The sequence below is a fragment of the Lycium barbarum genome, chromosome 12 (genome assembly GCF_019175385.1).
Source record: "Lycium barbarum isolate Lr01 chromosome 12, ASM1917538v2, whole genome shotgun sequence".
NCBI classification, from domain to species: domain Eukaryota; kingdom Viridiplantae; phylum Streptophyta; class Magnoliopsida; order Solanales; family Solanaceae; genus Lycium; species Lycium barbarum.
Window position 1 is genome coordinate 79,437,267 of NC_083348.1, and position 25,691 is coordinate 79,462,957.

At 30.6% G+C, this 25,691-nt stretch overlaps 2 protein-coding genes across 2 annotated transcripts; both read left to right on the plus strand.

Annotated features, from left to right (window-relative positions):
- Positions 1 to 1,366: 1,366 nt before the first annotated feature.
- LOC132621460 (GDSL esterase/lipase At1g29660-like) lies at positions 1,367 to 4,700 on the plus strand. Its single transcript, XM_060335738.1, has 5 exons — positions 1,367 to 1,664; positions 2,046 to 2,173; positions 3,060 to 3,305; positions 3,450 to 3,678; positions 4,280 to 4,700. The coding sequence occupies exons 1-5, from the start codon at positions 1,439 to 1,441 to the stop codon at positions 4,525 to 4,527; spliced, it is 1,077 nt and encodes a 358-aa protein (XP_060191721.1). The 5' UTR covers positions 1,367 to 1,438; the 3' UTR covers positions 4,528 to 4,700.
- Positions 4,701 to 19,308: 14,608 nt separating this feature from the next.
- LOC132621457 (GDSL esterase/lipase At1g29670-like) lies at positions 19,309 to 22,587 on the plus strand. The gene is made up of 5 exons (XM_060335735.1): positions 19,309 to 19,624; positions 20,178 to 20,302; positions 21,417 to 21,668; positions 21,760 to 22,006; positions 22,133 to 22,587. Exons 1-5 carry the CDS (start codon positions 19,363 to 19,365, stop codon positions 22,354 to 22,356), a joined length of 1,110 nt encoding a protein of 369 aa, XP_060191718.1. The 5' UTR covers positions 19,309 to 19,362; the 3' UTR covers positions 22,357 to 22,587.
- Positions 22,588 to 25,691: the final 3,104 nt, after the last annotated feature.

Sequence of the window (25,691 nt, forward strand, 5' to 3'; positions counted from 1 at the left end):
ATATATATAGAGAGAGAGAGAGAAAAGGAGATAACATAACTTGGAGGGGGGCCGTGGACATTACCTCCACAAAAGTAAGACTGAAAATTCAAAGGTATGAAAGGCTATCGATACAACATCTTTCATACTGAGCAAGTACCTCTCAACTTATAAAGAAGATATCTTCTTCTAATGTCAGAGAATTACCATCTATCTAGGGGTAATAATACCTTCACCTCATTTAAAAGATGTTGAATAACAGAGTAGAAGAAAGGTACCATTTTCACGTGAAGAAGCTTGTTTGGCTAAAAAATAGCCACGTAATAATATTGGCCTCCCTAAAGCATTGAGAAATCTTCACATCAGCCCCATTAATATCCTTGACAGCAGTGCATGCCACTTGTAGTACTTAATGAGGAGAGGATAGACTCTAGGCAGATTAATATCAGTCAGATGATAATGAACGGAGTTTCTTGTATCTAGCACATCTTCTTTCGTTTATTTGTGAAATTATTCAAACAGACGAATTAAAAATTACTTTCACCAGACTTACTAAGTTACTTTTCGGATAGTATGAACGATTTCCCGCACTGCTCGAACCCTGAATTTTGTTATGTTGCATATTAATGAGTGATATTTCACTTGCTTTTAAAAAACCCAAATAAAAGGAGGAGAGCGGCCGGTAACATCGGTATATTAAACAGATCCGGTGCTTTTGTCCATCAAAAAGGTTTTGTTGACCTGTGTAGCTCCATAATGAACCCAATATTTGGTTATGATAGTACATATTAATGAATTATACTTCAATAGTTTTTAACTCTCCAGAAAAAAGAGGATCTGTTGTTGTAATATAAGGTGAGCCCTTGATAATATAGACACATGAAGAATGAAAACAATAGATAGACATTAAGCTCACGTTAGAACATATTGAAACTTCACTCTCTTGTCAAAACAAAGTAACAGTACAAAAAAGAGCTTATATAGATGTCATTAGAGTCCTCTGGACTCGCACCTATTAAATACTTTTACACACACAATTGAACCTAACCACATTAATAACATAAAACTCACCTAGATAATAGAAAAGCTATATAATGCACCTAGAATAAATAAAAGATATAAGAATCTAGACAAAAACATTTCAATTTATGATTTCTAATATCGGTAACATTGGTAAATCAAAGCAAGTGCTTTTGACCATACACACGTTTTTGTTAACCTGTATATCTGCGTAACAATAGATGCAAAATTCTCCCAATCGTCGTCGCCTTTGAAGATTATCAAATAAAATCTTGTCAATTGCCCCACTCTACGTCCCACAACCAACCACGAAAATAATGATGAAATAAATATTCTACAACAGCCTCTCCTATATATATTAATGCAACACTCACCTTAACCGACACCATTCCAATCGATAGTTTCTTAAAAATTTTATCTACTTCTTCATCTTCTCCCAATGGAGTGTTATGTTGTAATAATCACTATATTTTTAGTCCTGAACTTAGTTGAAGGTGGACCACAAGTACCTTGCTATTTCATTTTTGGGGACTCCCTACTTGATAATGGCAACAACAATGAACTTAAAACCGCAGCAAGAGCTAACTATCTACCATATGGAATTGACTTCCCATCAGGTCCTACTGGCCGATTCAGCAATGGCCGGAATATGGCTGACTTTCTAGGTTTCTTTCTCACTCACTCCCGGCTTTAAGAATTATATTTCTTTTGTCGAAGCGTCTGATCATGTCATCTAAAAGTTTGCGTTATTAAAAAAAATACACTTTTATTACTTAATTATGTCTCTAACATGCATCTTCACTATATAAACGTTGAAAATGCGTGGTTCTCTCATCTAAGTTTAAATTGTTTGAGAGACAACACATTGATTTGTGTCATATGTCTTCAACATCTTTTGATATTTCTGATATCTTTCCTACATTTTTAATGTCTAATCCGCGAACATAATTAGTAGCATCATTTTGTTATCAGTCTTGTTTAGCATATGCTTTAGTTTTGACTTTGTCTTATCAATTAACTTATGTTATTTCCTTAAATTATTGTAGCGGAAAAACTTGGTTTTGATCGCTACAGTCCACCTTTTGCAAGTGCAAAGCTGGGTTATGAGCTATTGCAAGGTGTGAATTATGCATCTGGTTCAGCTGGAATTCGCAATGATACAGGAAGTCATCTTGTAAGTATAGGCGGATATTTGCGACTCGTGATCCCATGCATGCAATGCTATAATTCTTTCTTCTTCTTCTTTTTTTTTTTTTTTTGGGGGGGGGGGGGTGTGTGGGGGGCTATTAATCTTGGAGAATCAAAATGATATCTAACATTATAAAATAGCAATAGATATCTCAAAGAATCAGAAAAGTTTATCTTCATCTTCAATGTGAATGGAAAAAATGATATACATGTGTTCATAGAGCTATAAATCTGGTGCAAATTCTTAATTATTTTATCCATTTGCGTAACAATGCTACCAAAAGTTTTTGGGAAAATATTAAACCAAAAGTATTGGACTTGAGGACATTTACTACGTACTAATATTAGACTTTCCTTCATATGGACTTACAAGTATTACTAATAAAGCAGAGAGGAACTTTCCACCAACAAAGATGAATCTTTTATTTAACTATAGCAATTCTGGGAGATTATTTTTATATCTATTTTCGGCCAGGGGTTCAATCACAACAAAATATTCTATATTTTGCAATATTGACGCTGGAAAGTGAATGGCAGGTAAGATATGATTTCTATGATCAGTTAATAATTCCCCTAATAACTCCTCAAGTTTCTACGTAATTGATTATATAATTCAACCCTCTCTATTATGATATATATAATTTTATCATTTCATTTGATTCAATCATGCATTTAATGAAACATGTACAAGATAGGAAATAATATTATAAAATTGTCTTATCCCATAGTTTAGCAAGATTAATGGATAATGACGCCCCTCCTATAAGTCCAATTTTTAATCAATGTGTCCTCTACAGTTAGCTTGTATTTGATCGACCATTAGAATCAAACTAAAATCATTTGATACTTACAGACGAGATATTACTTTTCAGGGCTATCGGATTTACTTGGGCAAACAATTGGAGAATCATAAAGTCATAATTAACCGTCTTGCTTATTTGATGGGGAGTAGAACCTCAGCCAAAAAGCACTTGAATAAGTGCCTCTATGTTGTGGGAATGGGAAGCAATGACTACATCAACAACTACTTGATGCCTGAAAAATATGCCTCAAGTCTTTTATACACACCAAGTCAGTACGCAACAGTCTTGATAGATCAATACTCCCAACAGCTAACAGTACGTATTAATTTTTCTTATTTTATACGGTTACATTTCTATTTTAATTGAGACAAAAGGAATTATGTAAAAGGTGTTATAGCTACCTGCTTGTATTGATTGGAGTAGTTCTGTGGTTGATATTTGAATTTTCATTGTTACTAGGAATTGTATGAAGGTGGAGCAAGGAAAATCGCACTTTTTGGACTGTCCCAAATAGGTTGCATTCCAGATCAGTTAAAAAAACACAGCACACTTTTATGTGTGGATTCAACAAATAAGGCAGTTCAATTATTCAACCAACACCTAAAAACTCTTGTTGATGATCTCAATACCAAATTTCCAGATGCACAATTCACATACATAAACATGTATGGCATTTCATCCGCGATCGGTATGTTAAACAATTGTTCTTTCCCTTTTCATTATACAATATTTTGCCAAGTACTGTGTTTGGCTAAGCTTATAAGCTAGTCAAGTCAACTTATAAGTACTTTTTGATTTATATATGTTTGATAACAACCAAAACTGTTATAAGCCTAAATCTGCAAAGAAAGTCATAAGTTGGTTACTCCTAACTTATAATTTTATAATTTAGAAATTTAACACTTTAGTTTGACTAAACGTTTTACGACTTTGTTCTTACATTTTTTTTTTGTAATCCGCTAAATACTTTTCCTAACAATAATTTTATTTATCTCTTTATTCTATTTTCAGTATTTATCCCGTTTATGTAAAACTTTTAAATTTATATTTTCTGTAAATAGATTTAAAGACGTTTTAGTCATTTTATCAGTACTTTTTTTTTACCAAACAAATTAACTATTTATTAATCATATCAGTTTTAACACTTCTTCGCCAAACCCGTAATTGTGTATTTATAAAATCAGTTTCAACACCAAATATTTTTTTCAACCCTTGATGCTTATTAGCTATTTTTAATCAGCTAATCCAAACGGACTCTCTTTTATTCAACTCTTTGTTTTCATTTTCAGCTCTAACTCTTTTGAATACTCCATGCTGCCAAGTTAATGAGGCTATACCTGAAGGGCAATGCATTCCTAGAAAATCTCCATGCTTCCTTAGGGCTGCACATTTCTTCTATGATAATTTTCATCCAACTGAACTTGGCAATTCCCTCTCTGCAAATAGAGCTTACAGTGCTCTTCTACCCTCTGATGCTTATCCTATGGATATTCATCACTTGGTCATGGGCAACAAAATGTACGTTGATGACCAGTAATTTTCATGTGTTTCACGATTTTCGTGTGTAATAATCGTGTATGAATGTACATACGCTCTATAGTAAAAATTTAATGTGTGTGCGGTTTTGTTTTCTTGAATTGGAATAAAATAGTTTATATTATGATCCTAGAAGTTGTTTCTTGTGAAATTATATATTGGGCATTCAGTCTTTTTTTTTATTGCACTTTAAAGAAAATACTACTCCTAGTATTCAACTCGTATCTATTAGGCCAAAAACTCTCACCTTACTTGAGAAAGCCTAGTTTTGTTGGGCTTCAAACCAACCATAATGATTTTTTTTTTTTATAGTGATGTCGTTTATCTAGATATTTTTTAATTATTATAGCTTATAGTGAAATGTTGTAATAAAGAATATATATATATATATATATATATATATATATATAGTTTCTTTATAATGTGAAAAATCAATTATAAAAAAGGCTTGACCGTTTTAATTAAACATTATTATAGGGGATAATTATAAGGCCAAAGTCATAGACAGTCCCCTAAACTTTTTCACATATTCCTCATGGCCACCTAAACCTAAGCTTGTTCCAATTTGATACCTAAACTAGTACACATTTGAACCCATTGAGCACCTTTTGCTGAGGTGGCAAAATGTGTGTAATGCGTGTAGTACACTCGCTTGTGACATGGCAAAGTGACGAATTAACTAATGACACGTGCCATTTGAATCCAAATATTTTTTTTAAGTAACTTTATTTAAATAAATCAAAAATATATTTAATTTTTTTTTAATTAACCCAAACACCCCCCCCCCCCCCAAACTCTTCTTCCCCACCGAACCCTACTCCCCCCTCCACCGGCGCCCGTGCCGGCGCAACTCGCACCGGCTGCCACCCCCCATTTCACCTTCTTCCCAACTAGTAACCATTTTTCCCATCCCATTTCCCACGATTACGAGGAGCAAGAATGGACTTTCATATTCCTAATGAACAAATTACAAAGAAACTTTAAAAAAAAAAAAAAAAAAAAAAGATAGAAGAAGTCGAGTTGAGAGAGATGACAGGAATGGAGGGGTGGGAAAAATAGTTGGATGGAAGAATTGAGGAGGAAGACCGGTCTAGTTGTCTTCCTCCTTTTTTTTTTTTTTAGTTAATATTTTTTTTATAATTATTTAGATTATATTATTAGGTGTATAAGATGGACAAAAAATTATTTTACGCGCTTAAAGAGAATGCATTACACACATTTTGTAATCTCAGCAAAAAGTGTTCAATGGGTTTAAATGTATACTGATTTAGGTATTAAATTAGAGCAATTTTAAATTTAGATAGTCATGAGAAATATGTAAAAAAGTTTAGAGGACTATGACATTGGCCTAATTATAATAAAGAGGTTACAAGGATAAAGAAGATCCAATGTGATAGGATCCCATAAGTCAAGCGGCCCTCAAAATGACAAGTCTCCACTTCTTATTCTCAAAAAAGTATGTGTAATCATATATGCATACAAAAGTAGGCAAAGAGCCCGCTGATGTGACATTCCTTATTAACTAGTAATGCTATTTATCTTTTTCGTTGATTTTTTGCCTTTGCCCCGTCTTTTTTCCCTAATTTTTTTTAATTAGTTTTCCCATCCCGAACAGTCACTTCTTTTCTTTTCTCCTTCCCCAACAGTTAATTATCTCAATTAACCTCTCGCTTCTTTTCGTTTTCCTTTCTCAACAGTTACTTATTTCCCGTCTCCCATTATTGCTCCTCTCCATTTACTACTCTTAAACAGACACAAGAAACATAATAGTTCCAAAACATTATTGACTTTAATTTGAAGGGAGAGCAAACCAAGAAAAGGGTCTTATCGTGAGAGGAGGAGGAAGATTTTTCTACTGAGTGCAAGACAAGTATTAACGAATAGGAACAGAACTTAAACGCCCATTTTTTCCAGTTCGTCCCGTTCCTTTTAGAAGTTTGATAGTGTATCGTTTGACAATCAGTGAATCAGATTTATTTATTGACTAAAACAGTTTTAACAATAATCAATGTCTTCTCAAAATATCTCTATTTCGTTGTCGGAGATGAGACTTATTCCCTTTGTTCTCCAATCTCTCACAAAAATGTTCAGTCAGAACTCAGAACAAGAGCCCAACTCCATTATTGACATGTGGTATGATTTTTTAATTGTTGCCCATATATATAAAAGTCAGTTTCAGCCATCTCGATTGTTTGGATCCATGAAATCAAGAGAGGATTGTTGAATTTATAAAAGCTCTATGGATCCTTGAAAGTGAAAAATCGGCCTATCTTTTAATACGAACAAAAAGAAATTATGTGGAAGGAATTTAGTGGACGCACCAGGATTTGGCCTGGGTTGGTCTTTACTGTGTTGAACCTTAACTTTGCTGACCATGGATACATATTGTGATTAATATGGCCAAAATGAAGGCCATTAATATGGGTACGTCGAAGTTTAACCACAAGTCATAACAATAGGCTCTTGGCTTTTCTAATACACGGGAATAATTGTCTTTTTAAATGTGGCTTTTGAGTGTATAAAAATAAATTGAATGAACGGAAATCACCAATGAGGCTTCGCTTGGCAGAATGGTATTGAAGTTTTACTTTTGTTGTGGAATTTCTAATAGAGGATAACAAAGGTTTACAAGGCTCTGATGCGTCTTTACAATGCTATGATTTTATTCCAAATTACTTTCTTTTGCGTTCTTTGTGGAATAGTTAAACCTTTGCCGGGTTGTAAAGATAAAAACAAGTTGCTAATTCTTATTGGAAGGAGATGGAAGGTATGTACTGCCATTGCTTGCTCTTTTGGTTTGTTAGTGAAAGCGGATCTAGAATTTAAATTTTATGGGTTCAAATCCGTAATTCTATTATTTTCATTAAATTTATTGGGTTAAAAATCTATTGGTTTTACATATTTAATAATTTTTTAAAACATATATACATAGTCTAAGTCAAAATGTATGAGTCCAGATAAACCCATTGATAATACATAGGATTGGATATGCCTTTGTCTGTCAGTACTGAGTATTCTCATTCATCGGTTTTTGCCTTTTTGTTATTATTACTTTACTATTTGATAATTCAACATGATATAGCTTGACACTGCTGAAGAGAGTATCTTTCTACTATATATATATATATATATATATATATATATATATATATATATATATATATATATATATATATATATATACCAAACTGTGTAGAATCTAAACTGTAAAATATATACAGTAGAGAACCAAAAATTAAAGTAATCATGAAGAGTTTGATATTTTAATGTTAGAACAAATATTATTTCATAAAGTCTAATGAGGTATTTTAATTCGCGCATGCTTATTCACTAGTAAAGTTATAAAGCTACAGTGACAGCAATTAAGTTTGATGTCTATTCTGAAAGTACCAACTATGATAAGTTCCAAGGTTGATTTAGACATGTTTTCAATTTTGCATGAAAAGAAAAGTACCCTCTCCATTTTAATTTATTTGTCTGGATTTTACTTGACACAGAATTTTAGAAAGTAAAGAAGATTTTTTTATTTTTTTATCTTAAATTAAAGATATGTAGAATGTACAAAAATGTCATTTAATCTTATGATCTTAAACATGTCATGTGAAATACCAGACCAACCCACTAAAATGCAAATAGTTTTCTCATCCTGAAGTTGATCTCCTGACCGGAGCTTTTTGTAGTGCTAGCAGGAATGCAAGTCTCAAGCTAGGGATCACCACTTCCTTTAGCAGCTAAGGAGGTCATCCTTCTCGAGAGAAATTGAAGAGTTGCCAAAAAAAATAAAAAACATTCTTTTTTAAACGAACTAAAATTAAAGAAAATAAGACAAACAATTTAAATAGGAGGGAGTACATTTTTCTTGAAGGCCTATTGGCAGAATATTAGAAAATAATTTAACAAAAAAGAGTGAGGTATGACATCAACTAAAGTACAGATCAATGCACAAAGCATCGGGGCCCGCATTAGCAAGATAGGAAAAAGGCACTAATCCGAAAGGCCTTATATAGACAATCTACCCTTGGAATCTCTACAGATTTCATAGGTAATCCGCATGATTATTAATAAATTAATATTCAAAAAAAATATTTTTTTTATGAAAACTATTATTTACAATGCTTATAAGTCATTTGTGAATGCATTAGATGAATTGTACACTAGAATGTGCACATTGGGGTTGTACGGGTTTTGTATGATTCTCTGGCAAAAACATGTCTACTACTGACACTTGGGTTGGGGGCTCGAAGACGATCAGATACCGTCCTAGTCTCAACCATAAACGATGCCGACCAGGAATCGGCGGATGTTGCTTTTAGGACTCCGTCGGCACCTTATGAGAAATCAAAGTTTTTGGGTTCCGGGATCCAATTATTCTTAATGTAAATACATTAATTTATAAGTGACATTGATAATTTTAAAAAGGGAAAAAGTGTAAATATATTCCTCAACTTTGCGATTTAGAGAAGAGATAGCCCATTATAAAAGTGGTGTAAATATACATCTGTCATTACAAAATAGTGCAAATATACCCTTTTTACTGACGGTTTTTTTTTTTAAATTATTTATTTTATTTTTTAATTTAACAATACCACGTGGCTTTTAAAAAAAAAAAAGCCTACCCATTTATTTTTTAGTAGACATATTTTTCTAAAGCCACATGATAATTTTTTTCTGGTGAGTCGGGTTCGGTTCGTTTAAAAAAATGGGTAGAATTATTCTTTTTAAAGCCACGGAGATTGTTTTTTAAAATGAACCAGACCCGACCCACCAGAATTATTTTTTTACCACGTGGCGTTAGAAAAATATGTCTACTCAAAAACAATGAGTAGACTTTTTTTTAAAGCCACGGCATTTTTTTTAGTTAAAAAATAAGATAAATGATTTTTAAAAAAAATCCGGTTAGCAAAAAGAGCATATTTGCACTATTTGTGTAAGTGCAGGAATATATTTACAATATTTGGAACGGTAAGGATATATATATCCCCTTTTTTTAATGGAGGTATATATTTTCTAAATCGCAAAGTTGAGGGATATATTTGGACCTTTGCCCTTTCAAAAAACCATTTATATACACTGCAGCCTGCAGGTTAAAAATTGAAACTTATTTGGAGTACGTTTTGATATGTCAAATTTGCTATATCAGGGCATGTGATTGTCTCCGTATTATGACAACTTGTGTTTGTTTTTGCATGCCAGATGATTGTGACCATATAGCATTGTTGAAGATAATTTTAGCAAAGATTGCCCGCATGAGAAAGGCGTTTCCCAGGCCCATCCCGGTAGTTTAACAGTCATAGTCCACGTTCAGATCTTTTTTCTTTTGCGCGAATTGTCATCTTTTGGGTGTTCTTTAATTTTTTTGCCTTTCAAATTGGTGGTCTTTAAGTTTTGTGCTTCGCCTGATATTCCGAGGTAGTAGGTTTGAATCCCAGCTCAGTAAAAAAAAAAATCGCAAGGCAGAATTTTTCAAAATTTTGCCCATATAAATTCTGTCTTGCGAATCCTAACTCTACCTTGCAAATTTTTTAAAAAATTTTAACTGAGCGAGGGTTCAAACCCGAAACTAAGAAATTTTAGCGAAGGACAAAAGTTAAAAACCACCAATTTGAAGGGCAAAAATTAAAGACTACCCCCAGCGAACAACAATCCTGCAAATTGCCCCGTTCAGATCGAGGTCACATAGAAAAGATTGTGACTTATTAGGTAAAAAGCCTTTTCCTGAAAGTTTAAGGCCTGAAAACTAGCATTCAGAATTTGAAAAACTTGCGACTAGGAGTGTACGTAGGTCCGCTTGGTTCGATATTTTCATTTACCAAACCAAATTGATTGTGTCGATGTTTTAAATCTAGAAAACTAATCAAACCAACTCAAATCAATTTTTTTTCATCTCGATTCTTCTCTGTTTTTAGGTCCAATTCGACTTTTTTGGGTTTTTTCCCGGTAAGGACTTTAGAACACAAAACATGTAAGTAGTGCTTCTAAGTGTCTCCAACGAAAAAAATTTAATGAAAATTAATAAAATAAGTAATCTTAATAAGAGATCATGAAAATGAATATAGTTCAATTTGTGTTTTATTTGAGTTACTACTATGAAAAATAATTTTATAACAGACTTAGTGGATCATTTAGAATTGTAAGTTCAGACCTAAAATAACATATTTTGAAATAGAACATATGAAAAAGTTTAAGAAATACTTATAAATTACATTATAAAAATAATAAATTTGTATATAGATAACATTCGTTTGGTTTGGTTTTGATTTGTCTTTGTTTTTTTTTTTTTTTTTTTTTTAGTTAAAACCAAACTAAATTAATTATGCTCGAGTCTTTTGTTTTAATACAAAACCAAATCATTAGTAGTTTTTTCCCCGATTTGATTCGATTTATTCATTTGATGCGGGTTGTCAATTTTATTTGAACACCCCTACTTGAAAGTATTTGACAGTAACATTGTTGGACTAGTGATGTTTTAATTATGGGTGTTCAATTGTCAGTGGTGCAGTCAGGATTTCAATTTTGTAGATTTGAATTTTAGAATGGCAAGTTTAGGTGGCAATAACCGGGTTCTAAATTTAATATTTATACATATATTAATAAATTTCTTAACATAAATACATTGTTTAAATAAAAAATTACTGAAATGGGCCGAACTCATATCCAGGCTCCTAGCTCCGCCCCTGTCAACTGCTTTTAATCTAAAGTTAATACAGTCAAATCTCTCTATAATTGACATTTGTTATAACAACATTTTACTATAAGGACCTGATTTTCTCCTAAACCAATTTTTCATGTTATATTTTACTTCTCTATAACAGCTGTAGCGTTCATTATATTGTTACACTCTTTGTAAATTACCTCTCTATAATAGCTATACTGAAATTTTATGTAATAATTTTCTAAGAACCATATTATGTATAAAAACATCTATAATTTCATGCACATATTAAAGTTCAAGTATGAATATCTAAATCGAAAACAAAAATTATATTTCTCAAAGTAATTTGATTTAGTCTTGCAAAATTTCAAAATCAATTGAAGCATTAATTACATTATCACTAAAAAACCTTGAATTTACGAAACAATCTAAAATTGTAAAATTCTTATATCAAACTTGAAATATTTAAATTTTCAATTAATTTGAATATATATGGTCCTTAGATTTTAATTTATTTTATCAGTATGGTAGTTGTAGTTATGAGTTTATTAGTAATTTATTAGCTTTTCAATTTTAAGTTAAGGACATATGAAAATCAATTGAGATTTTAAATTTAGCAAGTATGTTGTTTTCGTTTATAACATAAAAGTACAGAAAAATAATTTTTTGTGTACTTTTAATTATAACGACTAAATGAGATCTAAAAGTCAAATGTCAATATATACATACATAACAACACCTATGTACTATAGCAACCATGAAATTTTCATACAAACACTATCATTATAGAGAGGTTTAACTGTATTAACATTAGGTGTTTAATCAACCAGTTTTTATGCAATATCTTTCTTTTTTAAAAAAAGAAAGTGTACACATTACTACTATATAGAAGCATGGGTTTATACCCATGTCTCGTCGTCCGTCTCCCTAAAAAAAAAAAAAGGTGGGCCCCATACTAAAAACACCAATCAATATTAAAAAAAGAAAAGGAAAAAAAGTGGACCCCACCATCTCCAAACTCATGAAAAAAAAAGGGACCCCATATTAAAAAATCAAGCAATATCAAAAAAAAAATGGATCCCATATTAAAAAAAAAAAAAGCAATGTCAAAAAAAAAAAAAAAAAAAAAAACGCACCCCATATTAAAAAACCAAACAATATTCATGTAATTCCCAAAGTATTTCCATTAAGTCAATAATGATGGATTCATTGTCACATGCTATCAACCCATTAGTAGGAACAAATGATATTATTGTACAGCAAAAAACATGGACCCCATATTATTGCTTTTAATCAAAAGGTTAAGTAGTCAAACCATACAATTTCCTTTCTTTTCTTATATTAATCGTGTTTTGAACATAATGTGTGTGTGTCTATATATATATATGTGTGTGTGCGCGCGCGACAGTGCAAACTTATGTATATTTATATATATATATATATATATATATATATATTATAATTTTATATCACTTCCCAAAGTGATAATACACTATAATCCAAAGTGTTGGCCCGTGCGCAGCACGGGCATAAGCATGGGTTTACCCATGCTTTGTCGTCAGTCACTCTTTAAAAAAAAAAAAAAGATGGTCCTCATACTAAAAATACCAAGCAATATTAAAAAAAAAAAAAAAAAGTGAACCCCACCATCTCCAAACTCATGTAAAAAAAAAATGTGCACCCCATATTAAAAAATCAAACAATATTCATGTAATTCCCAAACTATTCCCATTAAGTCAATAATGGTGGATTCATTGCCACATGCGTTTCAACCCATTAGTGGGAGCAAATAAAATTATTGTACAACAAAAAACATGCACCCCATATTAGTGCTTTTCTTCAAAAGGTTAAGTAGCCAAACCATACAATTTTCTTTCTTTTCTTATATTAGCCTGAGATCTAATCTAGATATTTAACTGTTGTATTTGCTATTCCGCCATGTCATTTATTTGTTATGTTTACTAAAATAAATATCTTTAAAATAAGATAGAATTTAATTACTTTTTTATTTTTTTTCTTACTCTAATAAATGTGAAAAGAGATTAATGTCGTAAAATAAAAAATAATATTAAATGGAGATAAAATAATTAATAAGGTAAATTAATCAAATTATAATTCTAATTGACGTTTCCTTAAAAAACCGTGCAAAAGACAACATGACAAGTAAAATGAGCTAAACCAAGAATATTTACCAAAAATTAAAAAATAGTAGTTCTTCGTTTATTAAAATCAAATTTCTACTTTATTTCGTTTTAAATATGTAAAATTTATTAATAATTTGAATTAGAATTATCCAAATCAAAATTTAATAAAAAATAATAAGTATTGTTTAGGTCCAATCTACATACATTAACAATATAATATTTTTAAATTAATCAAATTAAAATTTAAAGCATCAACTGATGCTTAAATATTGCTATCGTTTTATCTCAAAGAGAGGAAAATAGTTTCCTTTTAAACAAGTTTTATCTTATAAAAAATATTAATAAATTTTTGCCAACTTTGTATTCGTAGCAAATACTAATATTATAAAATTTTGGATATGGAGTACAAACTATAATGTTCTATTAATCGTATTTTGAATATAATATATATATATATATATATATATATATATATATATATATATATATATATATATATATATATATATAAACTTATGTATATTTATTAGCAATCTAAAATATATATATATTATCACTACTCAAACACAACTATATACACATAGATAGACTAAAATCTAAAATGTTGCGCACGAGCATACGCCATCTAGTTACTAATATATAAAAGCAGGAATCCAAAGAATTCGTCGTCCTCACAACTCAAAGGGACCCACAGGGTAATAACGTTGCACACTTCACTGTTGTTTTTCTCCTTTAAATTTCTCTTTCCTAAGACTTCCCACGTGGGCTTTTGGATTGGTTTATATTGATATTATAGTGATTTTTTTGTGAACCTGCTTTTTGCTCCTTTATTAAATTAATTTTTACTCCTCCATTTGAATGTCACGTAGGGTCAAATACTACTCTATATAAGCAAGGATCCACAAAATTTGTAGTCCTCACTGCTCAAAGGGACCCACAGGGGTAGGGTTTTTTTTTTTTTTTTTTTCTCGGTAATACATAGGGGTGGTTGTTGTTGGGTAATACACAAGCGTAGTTGCCACTATTACTTTTTGCTTACAAATTTGTCCTTTTTTTTTAGTTAACAATACAAATTTCTCTTTCTTAAAGCATTCTCACAGGGGCCTGTAATTGGTCTATATTAATATCATAGTAATGTTTTGTGAATCTCTTTTTTCTCCTTATTAAATTATTTTTTAGTCCTTTATATTTCAAAATATTTATGAAATTTCACTTCTAGAAGGTTAAACTAAATAAATATTACTCCTTCAGTTCCAATTTAAATGTCTTAGTTTGATTGGACCCGAAACTTAAGAAATAAAGAGACTTTTTAATCTTTTGTTTTAAATTTAAGATGTGTGTAGTCCTTTAAATCTTGTGGTCTTAAAACTTGCCATGTAGAATTTTGAAATTGGAAAACTTACTAAATATAGAAAGAGACACTCTTTTTAGGACAGATCGGAATGGAGAGTAAGACATTTAAAATGGGACGGTAGGAGTAATCAATATTTTTCCAAAAATTTCACTATATTAATAGGAGAATTGCAATTTATAGAATTTTTCATATAGTTTTTCAATATCTAAAAAAATTAATTTTAAAAAATTGAATTAATCTAATCCAATTTAGTTCTGAAGATTGGTCAAATTGTCTTTCGAAAATGTGACAAATGTTTTGGGATGGAGGGAATATATTATTTGTGCTTATACATTCTGATAAAATTTATGCAATTTTGAAGCCAAAATTTCTTTTACAACTGGAGCATTCATTAGGTTATACTATATGTTATATTAAACCTCTAATATTTTACTTCTTTAGTGAGCTTATAAAGATTTGTCCTAAAATTATTTTAGGTGTAATTTTAAAATCTTTAATTTATTAATGTATTTTAATTATTACTTATTGATATTTTTGTGAGATCATTGATTAGGTTAATTTGTATAAAAACTCAAAATTAAGGTTATATACTGTAGTCTAAATTTAGAGTTATTGAAATTTTTTGTTGCGTTAGATGATTCTAGAAGATGAAATATGAGTGTCTAATACGGATGAAAATAGAATACATCATTAAATCTTAAATGAGTTCAAGCTAAACAGAAAATGAGTTTGAAGCAGGCAAAATTAAGTGTCGGCTACATGTTTATCAGATTCGGTAGCGGTTTGGTTCAAACTCTTTATTTGTCTTAAAATTTCATTGAGTATGTATAGATTATTAATTTAGAAAAAGTAACTTAAAAAAGTTAGAATTAAGGATTCATAAACTTAATATTTTGGCTCCGCATCTAATTTGAAGTAAATAATTTCATTAAAAATAAAAGTTAAGATGCTAAAGTAGTGAAATGAACGTTTTATTTTTATATATTGAAAATAGTCTTATTTGAAATTTTAATTATTATACAGTAAAAAGGTGTAATATAAATCATTTTTAAATTAAACTATCTACTCTATATTTTGAGTTTGGGCTCGGGCTTAGCACGGGCCCCGAGAAACTAGTTGCATAAATATTAACCAATATTTCTCAAGAAAATTCACTATATCGAAGGAGAATGAAAATTTATAATATTTTTCATATACTTTTTGAATATCTAAATTTTTATTTTAAAATATTAAATTAATCTAATCCAATTTAACTTTGAAGATTAATCAAATTGCCTTTTGAAAAACGAAACGTGAGCAATATTTTGGAACACAAGGAATATAGTATTTGCCCTTATACGTTCACGTAAAATTAGCACAACTTTGAGGCCAAATTTTCTTTTTACAACTGGAACATTTATTAGGTCTTACTATATCTTTTATTCAACCTCCGATATTTTGCTTCTTAGTGAGCTCATATGTGCTTATAAAGATATGTCCTAAAATTATTTCTAAGCATAATTTTAAAATATTTTACTTTATTGATGTACTTTCATTATTATTTATTAATATTTTGTAAGATCATTATTAGGTTAATATGTGTATATACTCAAAACTAAGGTTATAAATGTTATAGTATTAATTTAGAGTTATTGAAAATATTTGTTGTATTAGATGATTCTAGAAGATAAAAATTGAGTTTGTATAATATGAGCGAAAATAAAATACATTATTAAAATCTTAAATGAGTTCAAGATAATCACAAAATGAGTTTGACGCAGGGCGGAGTTAGAGTGTCAGCTATATGTTTGATCGGATTCGGTAGTGCATTGGTTAATTAAATTCTTTATTTGTCTTAAAAGTTCACTAAACTTCAAATTATGGCTCCACATCTAATTTGAAGTAAAAAATTTCATTAAAAATGTTTAAAGAGTGAAATGAAAGTTTTGCTTTTATATATTTAAAATATATTTATTTGAAATTTTAATTATTAGATAGTAATAAGGTGTAATATATATTATATATATTTAATTAAAATTTAAACTTTTATATCTTGAGTTTGGGCCCGGACTTAGCAAGGGCCTCGTGAGACTAGTCCAAAAATAAGTGGAAATGCAGGTATTCCGCCATTTCACAATTGTTTACCCTTCTACTTGGAAAAGAGGTCTACATTTACCCTCTTTTTTAATGTTTGTCTCATTAATATGGGTGGGTATGATACGGTATTTGAAATTTTGGTACGGTAATTTCAGTTTTCGGTTTCTAAAAATACTATACAATTACTGTACCAAATTAATTTCATATGGTTCGGTATTTTAAAGTTTGGTTTCGGTATTTTACGGTACAGTAAATCGGTACTATAGTTTGTCCGACTTCGACTTACATATACTCATATCGTGGAGAATTATGACTTTCGTTACTTAAGAAACGTCTCAATTATTATGTACTAAACACCTTACGCATGTAAAAATATTTAAAAGAAAGTACAAGCAATCCCATTCATAAATCAATTACACAAAAAAAACATTTAAATCAAGATAGAATAGTCAAAGTTCCAACGTTTAAACAATTAGTTTTCTAATAATACTAGTTTATATATTTATTAGTATTATAATACTAAGATATATGAATTGTATATATAATTATATATTTCGGTATGGTATTCGGCATTTCGGTATTTTCTTTATGAATACCGAATATCGGTCCGGATACCAAACTTTTTAAAAAGGCATACTAAATACCATACCCAATACCGTAATACCGAAACTGCGGTATACAAAATTTCGATTTCGATATGATAATCGGTATCTATCATACCATGCCCACCCCTACTTATTAATGTTCATGTCGTTGAACTTTTGGCACACATTTGGCTCTCTGGTTTGCAAAATAGTTTACTTTTGCCCTTTCTCTCTAATGGAGCCATTAAAAAAATATATTAAATTAAAAAAACATAAAAAGGGACCAAAACTGCCCTTCAAATTTGCGAAATATTTACTTTTGCCCTCAAGATAATAATTTGGCCAATACTGCCCTTTACACTAAGCTAGGACTCCATTTTGAACCTCAATCTGTGCAAATTAAACCACGTACGTAATGATGCTTTTGACTACCCCTCCCCTCCCCACTTTCCTTAACTCACCACGTTGAGTTTTCCCTAATGTCTAAAATACAACTAACGTCACCTGCCTAGTCGGCATGATTCGAAATTTGTTTTTACAAGGAACACCATGATTAAATAAGCAAAGGACTATTGACATGGTAATCTACTAAATTATTACTACTACAGTCAAACCTCTCTATAATAGTAGCGTTTGTTCGAAAATTTCATGGCCGCTATAGTGAGGTGTTGTTATGTATGTATACTGATATTTCATGTTTAGATCTCATTTAGCTGTTATAAATAAAAGTACGCAAAAAATTATTTTATGAACTTCTTATGTTATAAACGAAAACAAATACCTGTTAATTTTAAAATCTCAGTTGATTTTTATATCATTAATTAAAAATTGAAAAGACTGATAAATTACTCATAAATCTATAACTAATTTTACCGTATCGATAAAAAATTAAAATCTAAGGAACACGTGCATTTAAAATTAATTAAAAGTTTTAATATTTCAAGTTTGGCGTAAGAATTCTACAATTATAGATTGTTTCGTAAATTTCAATCTCTTAGTGATAATATTACACTTGAATTGACGAAGATGTTTGTCCAAACTTTTAGCAAAAGGGAATTCAATATTGGAGTATGGCTATTATAGAGAGGTAATTTTACAAAGAGTGTACCGCTATAATGAATGCCACTGTTGTTATAGAGAATGTTATTATAGAAAAGTAAAATATAACATGAAAAATCGCTTCCGGAGAAAATTAAGCCATTATAGTGAAATGTTGTTATAGCGAATGATAATTATAGAGAGATTTGACTGATTTATTTGAATATTGTACATGGTAATATAATATTTAGGGAAGATAGCAGTTCAGTTCCGAAGTTACTGCTTTATTTCGTTTTAGTTCCCGTGATAATCAGTTGTGTTTAATTAACTTCCAATTAACCTAAGGTCCAATATTGCCATTTTCCCTAATGTCTAAGAAGATAATATTTTGTGTCACTACTTTGTTGAGAATATATGCGTATCTCAATTACAAGCAAGAAAAATTGAAGTAAGTTCACCCAGGGGCAGATCTACGTGTTGAACACCCTCCGCAAAAAATTACAGTATATATATAGGGTAAATTTTCTATGTTTATGTGCATATATTAACTTTTGAACACGCACGGTAAAAAATTACAGTGTATATTTAGTTTTTTTTTTCTTTTTCGAACACCCTGAATGAAAATCCTGGATCCGCCACTGAATTCACCAGAACGTATTCAAGTGTTAGATTAATTCTTGCAATTTCTTGAAATTCATATGAAGGTTTGGTTTTGATTAAAATTAAAATATCTGGCCAAAAAGAGAAAGATGACAATATATCCCTGCTGGTTAAGCCCCCCAGCAACTCACTAAAAACAATTTTCATAAAGTCAGACTTGAATTATTTGTTCATTGTGGTCCACGATAATTTGGCATGGTGCATCCTACTGTTTAATTTGTGTTAAAGAAAATCATTTTCGCCCCCTCTTATCTTCCTATATATAGCTCCTCCTATTGTTTTTGATTTGATCATATCCTCCCCTTCTATATTTAGCTACCTTTTTACTATGTTTCCTCTAATGACAAGTGGGATATGGTTTGTGTTATTGACTATCTCGGTAGTCTTCATGAACTTAAGTCCATTGTTAATGGTAGAGGGTGAACAACAAGTGCCTTGTTTGTTCATTATGGGAGATTCTTTATTTGATAATGGGAATAACAACAATCTCATCACAAATGCAAAGGCCAATTATCCACCTTATGGGATTGATTTTCCTGATGGTCCTACTGGTAGATTCACGAATGGAAAGAATACAGCAGATTTCCTTGGTCCGAACTTCTTCTTTTATTACATTATTTTTGTCTATTAATTTTATGTTTCTTTCATTGAAATGCTTAATTTTGATTAATTTTCTTATGATTTAAACAAAAATGAATGGTTCTTAATTACCAACTCATGATATTGCACGATAACTATGTGTGTATTAGTATAATGGGCTAACTATATATGAATAAGATGCCTGAACAGACGATTTTATATCATCCTTAAATTGAAATTAGCTATTAATTTGTTAGCACCACGTAAAGACATTCCTCCTGGAGACGTTAATACGAATAAGAGAAATTAAACTCTCTTAGCTGAAGTAGTATTTTATGGTAATTATATAGTTCAAAGGACATAGTTTTATCGAATATCTAAGTATATAGCACCATAAATAACGGCAATTTTTGTAGTAATGTTAACCAAAGATTTTTTTTTTAAAAAAAAAAATGAAGAAGAAGAAAAAGAACAATAATAGCATATATCCACTGAATATTTAGAAAATGTTTGCAATGTGTGGTGGATATATATATCCCTACTGAATATTTCCTATATTTGCAGCTGAATTGTTGGGTTTTGACAAGTATATTGAGCCATATGCCACTGTGAAGGGTGTGGAGATTTTTAGAGGTGTAAATTATGCATCTGGTGCAGCTGGAATTCGTGATGAATCAGGAATACATTTGGTAAAATACTTCAACATATATCCCTTGTTTAGAAATGCATTTGCATATATTTAGTTTAAAGGACAACATATGAAAAAGAACGACATGCTACCGCCTACCAGCTTAATGTGAGTAAGACTAGACCATTTTTTCCCCTTTTCCATAACCATTTGATATTATTAATTAATTCAGATTCGCTTCGGGTAGGACCATTAAAATGGAAGCGTTCCCTTCCTACCAGGAGATTTCTTTCCTTGGCACACATGAGATCTCTGGTTAATGGCGTAGCCAAATAAGATAGTATGACTAGATGCACAAGTTGAGTAAAAGCACTTTTTTTTTTCTTCAAGTGGTGTAACAATATTCTAAATTCACTACAAGAAAAAATATATGTGGCAACAAATTTTTTTTTTTGTTGCCATAGATTGATTATTGTTGCAAAAAGTACTTTTGGCAACAAAAAAAAAAATTGTTGCATGAACTTTTCCCAATGGCTGTTATTGCAACAACGTGCAAAAAAAATTTTTTTTGTTGCCAAAAGTACTTTTTGTAACAATAATCAATACTATGGCAACAAAATTAAATTCTTTGCCAACAAAAGAATCATTTGCCAATAATAAAACTAAGTTATTGCCAAATATAAAACTTTTTGTTGCGATATCTATACTTTCTTGTAGTGATTTCATTCTTATTTGGATTGGCTTATCAGTTGGTTATAAGCTATTTTCAGCTTTTTTAAGTGTTTGGTTGGCCAGCTTAAAGTCATTTTATGCTTAAAATAAGCCTAAAAAATTAATTGAGCCCGTTTGGCTTAGCTTATCTAAAGCAGCTTATAAGCTGAAAACAGCTTATAAGCCAAAAAAATAAGTTAGCCTACCTCAACTTATTTTTTTTAACTTATAAGCTGTTTTCAGCTTATAAGCTGCTTTTTTTAAGTCCATCCAAACAGGCTCTAAGAAGAATAACTAAAGTCTAAACTCTAAAGGACCTTTATTATTACCCCTTTTTTTTTTGCGTCCTCCAGTTAATTTTTTGTGCCCCATAAGAACTTGCTAAGAAAAATATTAAATGACTTATTTCATGCTTTCCCCCCCTCCCCCTTTTTTATTTCTTTTATTTTTGTCTGGATTTTCAGGGAGATAGAATCAACCTGAACAGGCAATTGCGACATCACAAAGCGACAATTTCCCACATGTCTACTCTGCTACTGCTTGGAAATAAGACCTTAACTAAGGAGTATTTAAGCAAATGTATATACATTGTTGGAATGGGCAACAATGACTACATCAACAACTACTTGATGCCTCAGTATTACTTATCAAGCAAATTGTACAAACCAGAAAAGTATGCTACAATCCTAATTCAGCAATATTATAAACAATTGAAGGTACAAATTAGTCAATTCGTCTTATTTAACTTTTTTATACACTGATTACTACTCTAACATGTTCCATATTTTTTTTTTGGTCATAAAACAGACTTTGTACCGTTACGGAGCAAGAAAAGTTGCTGTGTTCGGAGTAGGTAGCTTAGGTTGTATTCCAGCAGAGCTGGATTTGTATGGGACAAAGGACTCAATATGTGTGGACTCTATAAATAGTGCAGTTAAAAAATTTGCGGACAAGTTCAAACCAATGATCGATGATCTCAACAGTAATTTGCCTGACGCAAATTTCATCTACATAAATATAACAAGTATTGCCATAGGAGATCCTACAGCTATCGGTACGTTAAATATGTCACAACAAATGTAACTTGTCTGTAACGGTAACTAGCATGCACAGACAATGTAAAGAATCTTTATACTACATTACTACAACTTAAATAGTATTTTCTTAAATTTGGTTGCAGGTTTAACAAATCTAGCTGAGCCATGCTGCGAAATTTCGCCCTTCATAGCTAAAGGACAGTGCAAATATAATGGAAGTGCATGCAGTGACAGAGCATCACATTATTTTTGGGATGGTTTTCACCCAACAGAAATTCCCAATTTGGTCTCTGCTCAAAGAGCCTACACTGCTCTTCTACCAACTGATGCCTATCCTTTTGATATTAGCCACTTGGCTCAACTCTAAATAAGTTAGCAGTCAGGGGCGAAGTTAGTGTAGAGCTCATGGGTTTTTCCGAACCCAGTAGCTCGCATGTATAACTTCGTTAAGCTTTAAATAAATAATTATATATCGTTTCTATTATGTGGTCATTATTTGAGTGATGAATGACTATCGTTGATTTCTAGTGGTGTGTAACTCATGTCTTTTGTAATTTGGAGACCTTTAAGAAGTGTCACAAGTTCCTCTTGCGTGTTAGTAACGTTGGGTAATTTCTTTTAGTACCCTAGTACAATGTCACCTTTAATCTAATTATAAGCGTCAAATGGGGATCAAGAAATCAAATCCAACCAAAAACCAAATCAAATCAACGAAAAAGAGTCAACTTATGGTTTGATTTTATTTAGTTCGGCATTGAATAAAGAAAAGTTATAACTTGATTAAAAAATAGTACTTATGATTGTATTAATTAAAAAAAAATTAATCCAGCTCGAACCAAACTGACCTTAGACACAAGCAGATACATATCTTTTAAAAAGAAAGTGTAAATTTTTTAAAGACTTAGTGGTTTCTATACTGGGAATGCTATCTTAGGACTTAGGTTTGGGCTTATATTTTCAAAAATACTCCAACAAGAATATCAGGTCCATGAGCCTGTTTATGTTAACCCATGCAAAATATCAAGTTCTACTAGGCAGTAAGATTGTACATAATTTATTTTAGTATATACATCCTTATTGAATGAGAATAAAATCTTTTTGTATGTATTTGGTATATATTTCGATATCCAATATGGTATTTGGTCAAACTTTTTGAAAAGATTGCTATTCGGTAAGGTATGTTAAAAATAAATAAATAATCAAAATACAGATATTGTACCGAACTTCATATATTCCTACAAACTTGCAATTCACACATATATTTCAAATTATAACATAGATATAAAAGAGCCTAAAACCTTATTTCCTTGATGTTCGAACGTGCTCTCATGCTTTGGTAGATTTGGTTCATTATAAATGTGAAATATTATTTTGGTCCCTCTCTCCATCGAGACATCTTTTATTAAGTGACCTATGTCTAATGAACATCTCGCTTTATTGCGTTCATTAAAAAGAAAGCGCACACAGAAAAGAGTTAGAATAAGTTAATATTTTAATATTTAGTGGTCTTTATCTTACTGTCCGATCACGAAGAAGATTGCCATATTCACATCAAAGTGATAGAATTCAAGCCTTTTTGTTTATATATATATATATATATCAAATACGGGACATATCTTGGTTAGAATATAAATCGTAATAAACGATATAAAATATCTGATATAGCCTTCTGTTAGTTCTTGGACAGATCCTGATGTAAATTGTTATGTATAACTTTTATCAATTCAAAATCCGAACCGTAATGCGAAAATCCAAGGTAACCATTAGAATTTCGCCATACCTATTAATTCTCCCTTATGTAGCACTAAAAGGTATGTTTTCCAGCTTTTTCATTCTAAACCCAACTCACTTACCACTTGAATCGGCAAACAGCTGAATCCTACTTGGCATTTATTCTTTTTTAATACGTTAAAAAAGAATGTTATTTTTTTATAATTAAAAATTAAAAAAAAATCTTTTACATTTATAAATTTCAATTTTTTTTTTTTAAGAGTTTAAATACTAAGTACAAGCCACAGTCCGTCCCTATCATTTTTGTCTTTCCCCTTAGACTTGACTGAGAGCTTTCGGGAGCGTTGAGTTTCTTTCTTCTCCACATCATCATTTATGTTATGACATCAACCTCAGAGATAATATGGTAAGAGCCTTCGCTTTCCTTCTTTCTTTTACATTCATATACTACAGTATCAGTGACAGATTCAGGATTTTCACTCAGGGTGTTCGGAAAAATAACTGGATCTAAATATACATTGTAATATATGTTCAGAGTGTTTAAAAGTTAATATATGTACATGAACACAGAAAATTTACTCTAAATATATACTACTCCCTCCGTTTCAATTTATATGAACTCATTTGACTGGGCACGACATTTAAGAAAGAGGGAAGACTTTTGAAACTTGTGATTCAAAATAAGCCTTGAAAATTTGTGTGGCTGTAAATCATTCATAAAGTGAATTTGTTTCCAAATTAAGAAAGAAGTCATTCATTTTGACACGGACTATAAAAGAAATATGTTCAAACAAATTGAAACAGAGGGAGTATAATTTCGGGTGAACACCCTGGCCTCTTACTGCATCCGCCCCAGTACAGTACCCTGTTATTTCCCTTTATTATATTAGTGTTTGTTACGAATACAAAGTCTGCACTTTTTTTTTTGACATTTTTGTTTTTTTAATATGGGATTCACTTTTTTTTATATTGCTTGATTTTGTTAATATGGGGTCCACTTTTTTTTCCCCGTGAGTTTGGAGATGGTGGGTTCCACTTTTTTTTTTTTTTTTTTTTTTTTTAATATTGGTTGGTTTGTGTTTAATATGTGGGCTCACAATTAACATTATAGTTTGTGCTCCGTATCTAAAACTTTATTATTAGTGTTTGCTATGAATACAAAGTCTGCAGGTTTTTTTTTTGACATTGTTTGTTTTTTTAATATGTGATTCACTTTGTTTTTATATTGTTTGATTTTGTTAATATGGGGTCCAGTTTTTTTCCCCGTGAGTTTGGAGATGGTGGGTTCCACTTTTTTTACTTTTTTTTTTAATATTCAAAACACGATTAATATAACATTGTAGTTTGTGCTCCGTATCTAAAACTTTATTATATTAGTGTTTGCTACGAATACAAAGACTGCACGTTTTTTTTTGACATTGTTTGTTTTTTTAATATGGGATTGACTTTTTTTTTTTTATAATGCTTGATTTTGTTAATATGAGGTCTACTTTTTTTTTTCTCCGTGAGTTTGGAGATGGCGGGTTCTACTTTTTTTTACCTCTTTTTTTTTTTTTTTAATATTTTTTGGTTTGTGTTTAATATGTGGGCCCATAATTTTTTTTGGGCCCACAACGGACGATGAAAAAGTGCCCTACTATGTTCAAAACACGATTAATATAACATTGTAGTTTGTGCTCCGTATCTAAAACTTTATTATATTAGTGTTTGGTACGAATACAAAGTCTGCACGTTTTTTTTTACATTGTTTGATTTTTTAATATGAGATTCACTTTTTTTTTATATTGCTTGATTTTGTTAATATGAGTTCCATTTTTTTCCCCGTGAGTTTTTAGATAGTGGGTTCCACTTTTTTTACTTTTTTTTTTAATGTTCAAAACACGATTAATACAACATTGTAGTTTGTGCTCCGTATCTAAAACTTTATTATATTTGTGTTTGCTACGAATACAAAGACTGCACGTTTTTTTT

Coding starts and splice junctions, on each gene's coding strand:
- LOC132621457 (XM_060335735.1), top strand. CDS start 19,363: ATGTTTCCTCTAATGACAAGTGGGATATGGTTTGTGTTATTGACTATC. Junction 21,669..21,759: donor AATATTATAAACAATTGAAG/GTACAAATTAGT, acceptor GTCATAAAACAG/ACTTTGTACCGTTACGGAGC. Junction 22,007..22,132: donor AGGAGATCCTACAGCTATCG/GTACGTTAAATA, acceptor ATTTGGTTGCAG/GTTTAACAAATCTAGCTGAG.
- LOC132621460 (XM_060335738.1), top strand. CDS start 1,439: ATGGAGTGTTATGTTGTAATAATCACTATATTTTTAGTCCTGAACTTA. Junction 3,306..3,449: donor AATACTCCCAACAGCTAACA/GTACGTATTAAT, acceptor CATTGTTACTAG/GAATTGTATGAAGGTGGAGC. Junction 3,679..4,279: donor TGGCATTTCATCCGCGATCG/GTATGTTAAACA, acceptor TTTCATTTTCAG/CTCTAACTCTTTTGAATACT.